This window comes from Bipolaris oryzae, assembly GCF_000523455.1.
Source record: "Bipolaris oryzae ATCC 44560 unplaced genomic scaffold scaffold_67, whole genome shotgun sequence".
Taxonomy (NCBI): domain Eukaryota; kingdom Fungi; phylum Ascomycota; class Dothideomycetes; order Pleosporales; family Pleosporaceae; genus Bipolaris; species Bipolaris oryzae.
The window spans coordinates 122,286-134,117 of record NW_006911343.1 but is presented as its reverse complement, the minus strand read 5'-3'; the positions used below and the strand labels follow the sequence as shown (position 1 = coordinate 134,117).

Here is an 11,832-nt window from a genome sequence, read left to right as displayed (position 1 = left end):
GGGGGGGGACTTGCATGGCTGTGTAGCGGCATTGCCGATGCGAAATCGTTGGTCGCGGGGACGGGCGCCAGGCCAATCGCCACTGTCATGGTTATCTCTCTGAATCTTAAGAAAGGCAAGGGAGATACCTCGTACGCTGTGCCTCCCATATCTAGATGGTGTGTGGGCTGTATACGTACTGAGCAGTGTATGGCTTTGGCGGAATCAGATCCGCAACTTGAGTTTTCGCGGCAGTGGCTTAGAAGTTATAGCGCAAACGTAGCTCTGCAACGTCGAGACACACGAAATGATGAGGCTGGAGGTTGTATTTTGGGATGCGGGAGCTGTTTTACTCAGCCACTTGTTGGAAAGCCAATCACATAGGGTTAGAGGTTGCACGAGTGCGGGTAGCATTATGGAAGTAGGGCTGACTAGGCTTACCTGGGTTGATGTCCCGGGAATTGGGTTTTGATGAACAACAATCTTTTCCACCAGTATAGTAGGCAACGTCGTCCCGATGCCCCCGTTGACTGTGCTCCCGTTGGCTGCCTTCCCGTTGGGGTAGGGATGTTATTGTTGGAAGTCACATTTGTGATAACGGATGTTTGCTCCGGGAGACTGATCGTGTATTGATAACGTGGCCGGCTCCCGGGCTACGTTTCGATGGGTCAGAATTAGAATATCAGTATGGCAGTGTGATGGTAACCGGTGATCGTTTGCCTGGGAGGAGCTCAGTTGGGTACTCAATGTCATACCGGCGCCTTTCATAGTAGCGCACAAACATGAAGGATCCGCAGAGCAAAGGATCTGCTAGTCTAGGACATAAATTAGATCGATGACAGTGAGTTAATATTTCATGGGCTTTGTACTTTTCAGGGTTCATAGTTCCGATATCAGGAGATGCCTCCTCTTAGACACTGGCGACCTTATGTCAGTCAGAGGATCAAGTATGAAGTGGAATTAAATGGTGTAATTTTGATTAGAGAAACTACTGTAGATTGTGATAGTTATTGTACCACATATGTAAGATCCATAAATTATTTAGGTTAGTTACGACACAAGCCTAAATCGAGTGAGTGTCCGCACAGCAATTGACTTATGGAGTGATTCACGCCTGATTACTGGTGTGAATATCGCTGTGAGTAGCTTATTCATATGACGAGGGATGCGGGTTTGTGGGGAATTCACCGTCAAAGAAGAGTGTGACTCTAGTCCTTGAATAATCCATTCACATCACACAATGGCAAAAGAAAAAGTGCACGACATTCAATTTATATAGAAAAGATTGATTCAGCTCCTTGAGGAGCTAATCATGGAACGACCATGCCGGGTATTGTTTTCTAGAAATGCTAAAAATCAAAAAACGCCATTGGATGTATGCAAGGGGGTATCAACCATATCCATATCCCAGAACCGAAAGAAAGAAAACAAAAAAAACACACACAAACGCTATGTGCAAAAATCGAAGTGAACATGATTCGCCTGTGCATCGTTGATCGTGCGTCATCATCGTGCTCGTTTGTACCAGTGGCCTGCCACGGGAGACAAGGTTTTGAAGGGGATATACAAAGGAAAGACATGAAAAAAGAAGGAAAAGTTGGAATCGTGAGATATATGGGAGGGGATCATCCTCAAATCAATCCCCGGAACTTGGCACCATTCTTGTGATAGATGCTGCGTACCGACGCCGGAGGAGTAGTGACTACTGGCGCAATAGGCTGGGTGGCAGCAGGTGCGGTAACAGTGACCATGACAGTGGTTGTGACGACGAGAACGCCGTCGTTGCCAGACTGGGAAGCGGTAGGCTTGGCACCAGGAGGGGCACTGAAGGTTGGGATTGCAACCGCAGACGTAGTTGGAACAGCGGAGCGAGTGCTGTTAGAGAAGGGTGGTCCGCCAGTAGGGATAGAAGGAAGAGCGGTGCCGGTTGCAGAAGGAATGCCACCATCAGAGTCGCCTCCTCCTGAAAGAAGAGAGGTAACAGGGCCCATCTCGCGCTTCAAAGGCATCTCGTTGTAAAGTGCAGTGCGCGCATTCCAGTCGCTGACTGCAGTGCTAACAGCATCCTGCTGACCCATGGCGTATTCGGACATGTCAGAGTAGTCGAGAGCCTGCATTGCGACCTTGGGGGATGCAACGTCGACATCAATACAGGTGCTGTAATACTCATCCTTGCCCTTGTCGAGACCTGGAGTCTTTCCAGGAAGAGAAGTCCACTGCCACACCCAGTACAAAGTGTAGGCCTTGTTAAGCTCGACGTCTTCGGGGAGCTTCACGTCTGTTTCGCAGTACATGACTGAGTTGGCAGGGCCGGTCTCTGGTGTGTTGGCCATGTAGGCGGGGTCGGCTACCTTGCGTTCCATGGCGACGGGGGTCTCGTTGTTCAAGTAGCAGCGGCCATCATCGTAGTCGTTCATGGCTAGCAAAACTCCGCGCTTGTCGCCACCCTGTCCATCCTGGGTCCACTGAAGGACGTCAAAAAGCTTCTCATCCGTCTTTGGCTCTTTTGTGCCATAGACGTAGACGGTGCCGCCTTTTTCTGGCTTTTCGGGGTTGTTTTGTGGAAGTGTGACGTGACCGTTCTCCTGGTAGCGGATGGCGATGAAGCCACCAGGCACAGTCTTGAGGCGTGGGAACTTCTCTGAGGATTGTTGTTGCTGTCGTTGCGTTGGTGCGCAGAGTAGTTGGTCGGCATCGATGAAGACCTTACCCTCAGTGTTGGACTCGGGCATTCGCCAGGTCATAGAGTTGTCTGTATCCTTCCCATCAGGGCCTTTCTGGCCCCTGTCAACCATGCCTCGCGGGTAGCCATAGGCGCCCACGTATTTGCCGCTGTCGTCGATGTTGCGGAGCTGCTCTCCCCAACTGTGGGAGTGGACTAGGGGAAAGGCGGCTAGTGCCGCGACGAAGATTTTCCGTACAGAAGGCATTGTGATATGTGTATGTGTGTGTGTAGATGAAGTTACTCGGTGATTGTGTCTTGAGAAAACAAGAAGATTGTAGAATGAAAAGGTTCTTTGGGAAGAAATGCAAGGGTGATATAAGTGAAGTGGGATTTGGTACGTGATGGAACAATGTGTAAGGTCATGTGCTTTGTAGACGTCTTCACCTCTGGAGCAACACTGTTGCTATTGTTCAATAAAAAACCGTGTCGTGAAGTCCGCACAGCGTGTTCCAGACAGGCAGAGCAAGGAAATAAAAAACAGAAGAAGAAAATAGACAAGAGAAGTGAAGTGAAGATACAACACAGGATGGGTGTGTGAGAAGCGATTAGGGTTCGCGCAACCATGTACCTTTATTGCAGGCGGGCAATGTGGTCAAACATGGTTCAAAATCTCCGACCCAAAGGGACAGAAGTGATCAGAGCCAATGGAGAAGGAGACATGTGAGGGATCGAAACAAGGCGCCACCGCACGCGATGCTGCAGACAACATTCTGTGCCTGCAGCCGAAGATGTTTGGGTCTTGGGACAGCGTTTCAACGCCGACCTCCACTACTATAGCCGCCAGCCATGGGTTTACTGGTCCCACAGCGCACTGGCGGCGTAGCGCGCATACCTGGCAGCGTTGGGCACAGATTTTTATTTTTCTTTGCGGCGCAAGGGCCAGACTCTTGTGGTGAGATGAGTAGTTCGTCTCCAAGCGGCTACACTAGGCGAGCATCCGATACGTTAAGAGGAGTGATTAAGGTATTGGAGGGCAAGGCTAGCCGTTGATCTACAAGACGAAGACGGCAGCTAACCTCTTGTCCAGTTGCCGTGTCGAATTGCGGGTCTGTCCGGGGTCAAGTTGCACTGGGAAATAACCAAGGGCGTGCGAGCCGCCCGCAGCGTCAGAGAGTGCGTTGGGGGAATGAATGGGTGCAGCGGCCAGCACAGTACGACGAGAAGGACAGTGACGCGTAGGTGGCCAGCATGACGATGGGGACTGGGTACACGCAAGTGTACCGGAGCAAGGCTTAGGCGATGCGACGATAGGTGAATGCGAGCCGGATACAGCGCATCGAGAAAGATGGGATTTGGTGGCAGTGGTGGTGGGTGGGGCGAGGTTTGGTAGCAGTGCTCAGGCTGCGTTTCAGGCCGGCTGGCTTGCGGGACTTGATTGGCTCTGCGGCTCACGCTACGCCGCAGCCTAACATGTGGGCGCGCCCGCCTGATTGGCCCGTAGCGTCCCAGCCTGCGATGCGACTATTTTTCTTCTTCTTCTCCTTCGTCGTCGTCTTCTGTATTCTATGCGACCACCTTGACGCCCATCTATTTTCCGAGATTAGCACCCGAGATTCCACGCCCCAAGTATAGGCACTTGGCTACGCTGGCCGCGCGTGGCACCCGCTCGGCATCCCAGGTCACGCGGACCCAAGAAATGAGCAATTCACCCCCCCCCCCCAATCGCCCAAGGCTAGCCACAGGAGCCTACTTCTTATCGATAGCCACTGTTTCACGGATCAGCGTCGGCACTTGGGGCCCAGGCCATCTCCCGCCTGTCAGCAGAACCGGCAGATTACAGGAAGCTGTCTCGAGGCTAACCACGTCGGACCACGTCCGTAGTCTTTATTGTGTAGTGGCAACTCAAACTCGGAACGCTTGAGGACATGTGTTTCAGTGGCCGAAGAGTCGCACTCAATCCTACCAGCACCACTGCCAAACTCAAACCCTCACTTAGGGAAGGCCCGTTAATATAATTTAGCATCCTATGTATACATGGTGTTTCTTAGAGTGATTCAGAAGCAGCAATGGGTATTGCGCTTGCTTTTGCGCATCACTTACTGATATTGCCGTGTACCCACAGGTCGACTTGGAGGCAGTGAAGCCGTGACTTTGCTTTTTTCTTACCCTTCTTCCACCAGTAGTTCGAGTAGTCCGGTTTAGATGCTTCTGGACTACATATGGATGCGCTAACATACTACCTGAAACACTTTAACCCAAACAAAGTCTACACCTACTGAGTCTACATGCACACTACATCACCTTTGGAAAAAAAATACCGCAGCTGAATTTCACACGTGCGCACAAGTTTAGGGGTATGCAGAAATAGCCTGCATAAATTTGTCCAGCTGACTATCCATGTGTTGGACTTTGTCCTGTAGTGAGTTTTACCAGTTGAAGGGGCGACCATCATCTGCTACACCAAGATCTCCCTTGGCAGATTCACTGTGAGGGGCTGCCTTTTGCCCCTCCCAAGTTCCAAGCTATGCGTCCAAGCCACATGTTGCAGGATGAAATGACGTCTGCTCAGTGAGACATTATCGCGGTTTCGATACTGGTACTGATATCAAACCGCGAGATATGTACTATGGTGTTGTTGAGACAGACTGAGTGGAAATAGCACTTGCCATCTCAGCACTTGCCATCTCAGCACTTGCCATCTCCTTAGCATTCGCCATCCTCTTGGCGGCCTGAGATCGCCGGATAAAAATTACCACTATTACGATAGTGTAATTATCTTATAAAGCTAACACTACTTTCTCGTTATGTATTAGGAGTATATGTTTAAATAGACTGCTGCTTCGTATAAATACACAATACTCTTCAGATTTTATAGTAGCCTCCATAGTGATGGAGAATGTGATTTGGATGGATGTTGGTCGTAGTAATTATCCGGTTATTGTAGTTTCCTAAGAGGCCATCTCCCCAGCGCTTTCCAATCCTCCATCTCTCCATCTCCCTAACATAGTGATTTATCAGCAACAGAGAGAAGGGTGGCAGTGAAGTATCGACAATCACAATCACCATAAACAAACAAGTTCTCAACACTACATCTTGCACCCTACACTTCCCCATTCTCGTAACTCACAACTACATCAATTCACCACCTCCTTTTCAATGAGTCCATGAAGAAACAACCGCTTACCCCACGCTCCCCCCTTCATTGACCTGAGTAAAAAAAAATCCATCACACAACTCCCTTCTGTGAACTCCAACAACACCCCTCTCACACCCACAAAACCTTCCCCCATATATATAAAAAATCTCCTGCTAGCCCCCCACAAAAATATGATCCTTACCATACAAACTCACTACTAACCCTTAGAACCACTAACCAAGAACAAAAAAAACCGGAAACAATCAAATCCATCAAGAAAGAAAAGATGGCAGTAGACCTTGGAAACCCCGTAAACTGCATATGCCAGGTCCTCCAAGAAAGCTGGCTCTGTCAATGTACTCGGGAAAGATACATACAAACCTGTGCCAGCGGCGCACAGCACTGGCCGTCTCGATGGGTGTCTTACTACGATCACCAGAGGATGTGTGATCGGTGCTTGGAGCGCATAGAGAGGGTGGCGAGGGAGGCAGAGAGGAGGGGACGGTAGATCGGGGTGTGTGTGTGTGTGTGTGTGTGTGTAAGAGTTGCTCCAAGGCAGTAGTGGTAGATGAGAGGGTCTGGGAAAAGTGGGAGGGGGGATAGTGGAATATATGTATAGTAGGTATTATTACGAAAGACCCGGAGAATCATGGAAGTCAGAGGAGGAAAGTCATACGATTAGATATCTAGCACAAAAGAGAAAAAAAAAAGACGGATTAAACTCTTCATCTTTAATCCTCCATATCCTCATCTTCATCCTCGTCTTCCTCTCCATCCGTCATCTCCTCCTCCTCGCCTTCCTCCCCCTCCTCAATCCCCGCCGTATTCCTAACCTCCGCCAACCCAAACACCTCCTCCGGCAACCCGTCCCACCCAACCTCCCTCTTCACGCAGATAAGCCCAAACTCGCAAACCCCATTGAACCCGCCATCCCGCCTACTCTTGCCAAAAAACCCAACGACAATCTCATCCTCAGCGGGCCTAACCTCAACAACAGCAGCCTGCTCGTCCTCCTCTCCATCCATCACATTGAGTTCCCCTTTACTCTCCCCATTCGACAAATGCACCCGGACCCCATTATCCGGATTCACCTGCACACGCGTAATCTCGACGCCCTCAGGCAGACGAATCTTCTCAGAGGCATGGCCGCCAAACCGATGCGTGGACCCGTACCGCCGCATCGGACCCCAATGCGAGACGTGGCCGTCGGCGTACTTGACCACGCCGCCGTCCCAGAGACATCCGACGCGCAGGTCAATCGATACGGCGCGGTGCAATTTTCCGTCTGCACCGCGTTCGCGCAGGAGCTGCGCCCATTCGTACGGGTTGCGGGGACGGTAGTAGTCGTCCGAGTCAGAAGACGAGTAAGCGAGGTGTTTGCGGAGGATGACGCTCGAGTTGGGGATGCGGATGTAGGATTTGCTGGCGAGGAGCTTCCACACGTTTGATGTGCTGGTTTCGCGGCCGTTGGAGGCGAGGATGCGGAGGTGCAAGGGGGAGGTGCGGGCGAAGCGGTTGTCGAGTTCGGATTCGGTGAAGGTCATGGTTGTGGGGGCGTTGGTGAGCCATTCGTCGGGCTGAGAGTGCTCGGTGTTGTTGAAGGTTATGCGCGCGATGCCGCTGGGGGAGTTGATATGGAGGGTTGCGGGACCACCTTCGTCGTCGTGGGCTACGCTCAGGTCGGGCTTTACTTTTCGAGCGGCTTCGGTGAGGATGGGGTCGGTTGGGAGGCGGAAATGGGGGAGCATGCTGAAGGAGAGTGCGTCTGCTAGGTCCCAGCGTGCGTTGTTGGGTGTATTTTCCGGGTCGACGACTACGCCTTCTTGCTTCAGGTAGCGCGAGTATGCGGTTTGGGAGACAAAGTTCTTGACCCAATCTTGGGCATATCCTCGCTCCATAATACCAGGGCGGTGCGGCGAACCGAATGCATGACCGACTTCGTGCATGTGAGCGCCCTGACCAATTGCACAGGCTTCCCATAGAGTAGTACACTGTCCATTGTCGTTGCCCACCTTTTCTCCAGGTTTGCGGGTGTCGGTCAAACAGCTGGTAACTTCTTCCAGAAAGCGTGGCCAAGAGTAGGTCAAGTGGCTTCCAAACATGCCCAATGATATGCCACGCGGATCATGGCAGCCAAGGGCGGCGTGTCCGAGAATAAGATCTTTGGACATGCTGTAATGAGAGTCCAAGATCAGGCCAGCAACTATGGGCTGAGCATCAGGAACGAACGGACCCCCAGCCTCTATCAACGCCTCCTTGAAATAGTCGAAAACAGCGCCCTTGATACGAGCTCTGTCATTCTGCTGTGCAATATTCTCGTCGCGAATCTCCCTGGTTGTCTTGGAAGAGCGGATGATATGGACCTTGGCTGTAGACCGGATAGCATCGTCCTGTGCGAGAGTTTGGCCCATGCGCGCATTGGTAAACTCCCGACTAACAGTGTCTGCAGTCCATTCCTCCTCCAATCTAAAGGAGCGTCGTCCAACGCCTTTTTTCCTCAAATCTTCGGCAGTCATGGCTTGCCACATGTACGCAGTCATGCGAAGCTTTGCAGTGGCAGCATCCAGATCCGAATGGGTCGAAGATACACCAGCAGCCTTGTTAGGAGGGCAGTCAATGAGACACGGCGAGTCAGAAGCAACCATGATTGCGAGATGGAGAGGTGGATACTGCATCAGAGGCCAGTAGTTGACGTTGGTCTCAACTGTATGTTCGATGCAGTCGTTACAGATGTAGGCAAATTCGAGCCTGTTCAATCCTGGAGAAAGCATGACCATGGCCTTGAAATGACCGCCTGCTAGAGGCCATGTCTGCTCTGGGAAGTTTTCGGATTTATTTGCTGCTTTGGTAGTTACGTGGATGTAACTTCCTTTAGCGGCTTCGAACTCATATGTTCCAGTGACAAGAAGGCAGCGCTATGGAACACGTTAGTAAGTTCATTTGATACATTGACAGAGGTCGTACTTGATGAATCGTCTCTCCATCCTCAAGATTGGTGATTTTAAGAGGAGTTGTGATTGGTGCCATGATGATGATGATGATGGGTGGAGGTTATGTGACGGGGTGATCAAGTCAATTGAGTGGAAATATCAAAGAGATGCTGAAAAGGCTGGTTGATGGATTGTGGAGGAAATGAATGCTTTGGTAACTTGAAGTCTTGCGTTGTCCTTCTTATAACTCTACAGACGCTCTGGAGGAGTTGATACCCCTTGCGCCAGGATTCAGGCAACTGTCCAGATTGAGACTAGTTCCAACGATGCTGCCTGGTGTGCATCCGCTTGCGAACTTGCACCAGTCGCCATCCGGTCCGCGATCAATCCGTAACGGTTCGCAATATCATCCATCTCTTCTGATTCGACTTGCTGCCTACAATGCTGCAAGGGACATGATGGTGCTGAATATGTGCTTGGAATGAAGCTGGTATCCCCGGGCTGCGTCCGCGCTAGATGAGTGGTATGCGTGCACTCTGTTTCGAAATTGACGTCCAGAAGGCTAATACAGGATATGGGGTTCATTGAAATGAAGAGTTTCATGGGAGTGAAGTGACATCCATTGTTGATGACGAGTTAAGCTGTACGGCGTGGCTGGAGATGCTGAAATGGTAGGATAACGTGTTTACGTCCTAGAGTGTAGTCCGCACCATGTGTATTCGTATGTAGCCTGTCGGTAAACTTATACATGCATGTCTGAGGAGCGAATACGATATTCAAGCCTTGCGGCCTTGTCGGAGTCGGCGCGATTGTTGCAGCGATCCAGACGTGTGGCGCCAGATCAATCAGGGTCTTCGCCTATCTTGAAAATGTGGACCGTGCGCCGATCATCAGAATCTAGGCACAACAACGTTTTCGCCATCCCACATTCTCTCGTCTTATGTCAAACCGCCATCATCCAGCGTACCCACACCAGACCTAGTCCCAAGTTTATTCACAATGGCTTCCCTCCTATCATCCAACTTCAGCATGAGCATATATGACATACGCAATTGACCTCAGCCCGTGTTATCACTTGTGTACATACGTTTCGCCCTCGATAAGACGTTGGAGGAGCACTACTGTTTATACCATCATACTTGGTCGCCCGCCCGCCTAGCATCTCCTGAAGAGAGAACCGAACTACTCACCTGCCATTACGCTTTGTTGTGCTGCTAATCACGTCGACACCGCTACCATGGACACTACCGAAAGCGACTCTTCTGTCCCCGTAGCCGGTGACTCAGTCTTTAGTATTTCACGACCGTCATCCGCCTCTTCGATCCGCCCTGCCGACACGCCGAAAGACCTCCCCGCGGGCGCCCCCGTATCTCACCTATTCCAGGTTCGACACACACCAACCGCCGGCCGCGCCGTTTTCGCTACCCAAGACATCCCCGAAGGCACCCTTGTATGGCAGTCAACGGATCTTACGCTTTCCGTGTTGCTACGCGAGTATAGACGTGAGGTGTGCGGGCAATGTTTTGGCTACGATTATGGACGAGATCTGAGCATACGAGACAAGACAGTGGGGTTTGCTTTCTGCTCGGAAACGTGTCAGAAAACGTGGCAGGAGGAGCAGGGGGAGATTGGCATCCAGACTTGGACTGCTGTTGAGAATCTGATCCGAAAGAGGAGCAAAGAAGACAGCGACATGGTGGACGTTGACATGCCGCGGCCAAAGAAAAAAGACATTAGCAAAGCTTGGGATAGTGTGGCTGCGCAGGCGGAATTGATAAGGAGTGCAAGGGAGGCGGAGCAAGCGGATGGTGTGGACGGCCAAGCTGCAGTGCTCATGTCAAAACAGCATAAAAAGGCTGTTTCCAAGGCACTGCAGGGACGCATTACCCCCGACGTGATGAGCTTCTGTGTCAGTGGCATCTTGTGGCGCCACCATCATCCTGAGCAGTGGGAACGATTAGAGGCGCTCGCAAACGACAACACGCCGTACCACAGTTGTGACGATCTGGATGCTTTCACACGGGCCTACCTGCACTTGCTTGCGATTCTGCCCGTGGCGCTCCTCCCACTGGTGACGGCGGAAACGCTTCTCACGCTGTCGAAGCGCGACTCGCACAATTCGTTTGGCATTCGCTCGCTCGAGGACGAAGGCTCAGAGTTCTTCGGCTATGGGTGCTGGCCGGCTGCAAGCTACTTCAACCACTCGTGCGGACCGAACATTGAGAAGAACCGTGAGGGCAGGATATGGTATTTCAGGGCGGGAAGAGACATTGAAAAGGGCCAGGAGCTGTGCATTACTTATTTGAGTGGAGAGGAGAGGAAGTTGAGTCGCGGGCAGAGGATGCTAAGGCTGAAGAAGACGTGGGGGTTTGATTGTGGATGCGAGAGGTGCGAGGCGTTGTAGAATGGAGGACCCTGGTAACTATGCAGTAGCGATTGGTAAGGCATATCGTTTGCATCAGTAGTTGGGATGGGCATGTTGCCAAGAGCGACATGGGCTGAGGCTGTGGTGGTTGTGGTGCGGCCATTGGCTGGCGAGGAAGGGCCGGCATCACAGGCAATGGGCGGGTAGCTGTCAGGTGGAGAGCAGAGCAGAGCAGATAGTAGCCGTAGTGTATTATTGATGATTACAGGCCCCGTGCGCGAAGGAGCTTGCTGGAGACGCCTCGCCGACTAATGGGACAGCGGAAGCCGGATTAGGCATCGGGCCGAAAGTATATGCGCGTGAGGAACAGCCCAAGGGCACATCTGCATCATCCGGGCCGACACATGGGCTGCACATGGCAGACATGCACATGCTTGTTGATACTTGGAGGCCCGTCTGTGGTGCGAGGTACGCCACAGGCGTCAAAGGATGTTCGTGTGCAGAGGCGAGCAGCGAGGAGGATGCGAAGGTGGTGATTGACGTCTTCTGAGGCGGTTCCCACTAGACAGTGACGTAAGAGATCCGCCGCACTAAATGGACCCTGCAGACGGACTAGGACCGTTGGGTTGCGAGCTGCGAGCGAGTCCAAAGGAATTCATCGGGGGCGTCGAGCAGAGACGGCGGGAGATTGCGTCTGCGTCTGCGTCCAGCGTCCCCAGCAGACGGACAGGCAGCGGGCAAGGGCAGGGGGGCGGGT

General features: G+C 51.9%; 3 protein-coding genes across 3 annotated transcripts; 1 reads left to right on the top strand and 2 right to left on the bottom strand.

Annotated features, from left to right (window-relative positions):
• Positions 1–1,610: 1,610 nt before the first annotated feature.
• COCMIDRAFT_5419 (uncharacterized protein) lies at positions 1,611–2,909 on the bottom strand (the record flags this gene model as incomplete). Its single annotated transcript, XM_007689885.1, has 1 exon — positions 1,611–2,909. The coding sequence occupies one exon, from the start codon at positions 2,907–2,909 to the stop codon at positions 1,611–1,613; it is 1,299 nt and encodes a 432-aa protein (XP_007688075.1).
• Positions 2,910–6,511: 3,602 nt separating this feature from the next.
• Positions 6,512–8,807, bottom strand: COCMIDRAFT_5418 (uncharacterized protein; the record flags this gene model as incomplete). Its single annotated transcript, XM_007689884.1, has 2 exons — positions 6,512–8,695; positions 8,745–8,807. 2 exons carry the CDS (start codon positions 8,805–8,807, stop codon positions 6,512–6,514), a joined length of 2,247 nt encoding a protein of 748 aa, XP_007688074.1.
• A 1,140-nt stretch (positions 8,808–9,947) lies between these two features.
• On the top strand, positions 9,948–11,114 carry COCMIDRAFT_95592 (uncharacterized protein; the record flags this gene model as incomplete). Its single annotated transcript, XM_007689924.1, has 1 exon — positions 9,948–11,114. One exon carries the CDS (start codon positions 9,948–9,950, stop codon positions 11,112–11,114), a length of 1,167 nt encoding a protein of 388 aa, XP_007688114.1.
• Between the last annotated feature and the right edge of the window lie 718 nt (positions 11,115–11,832).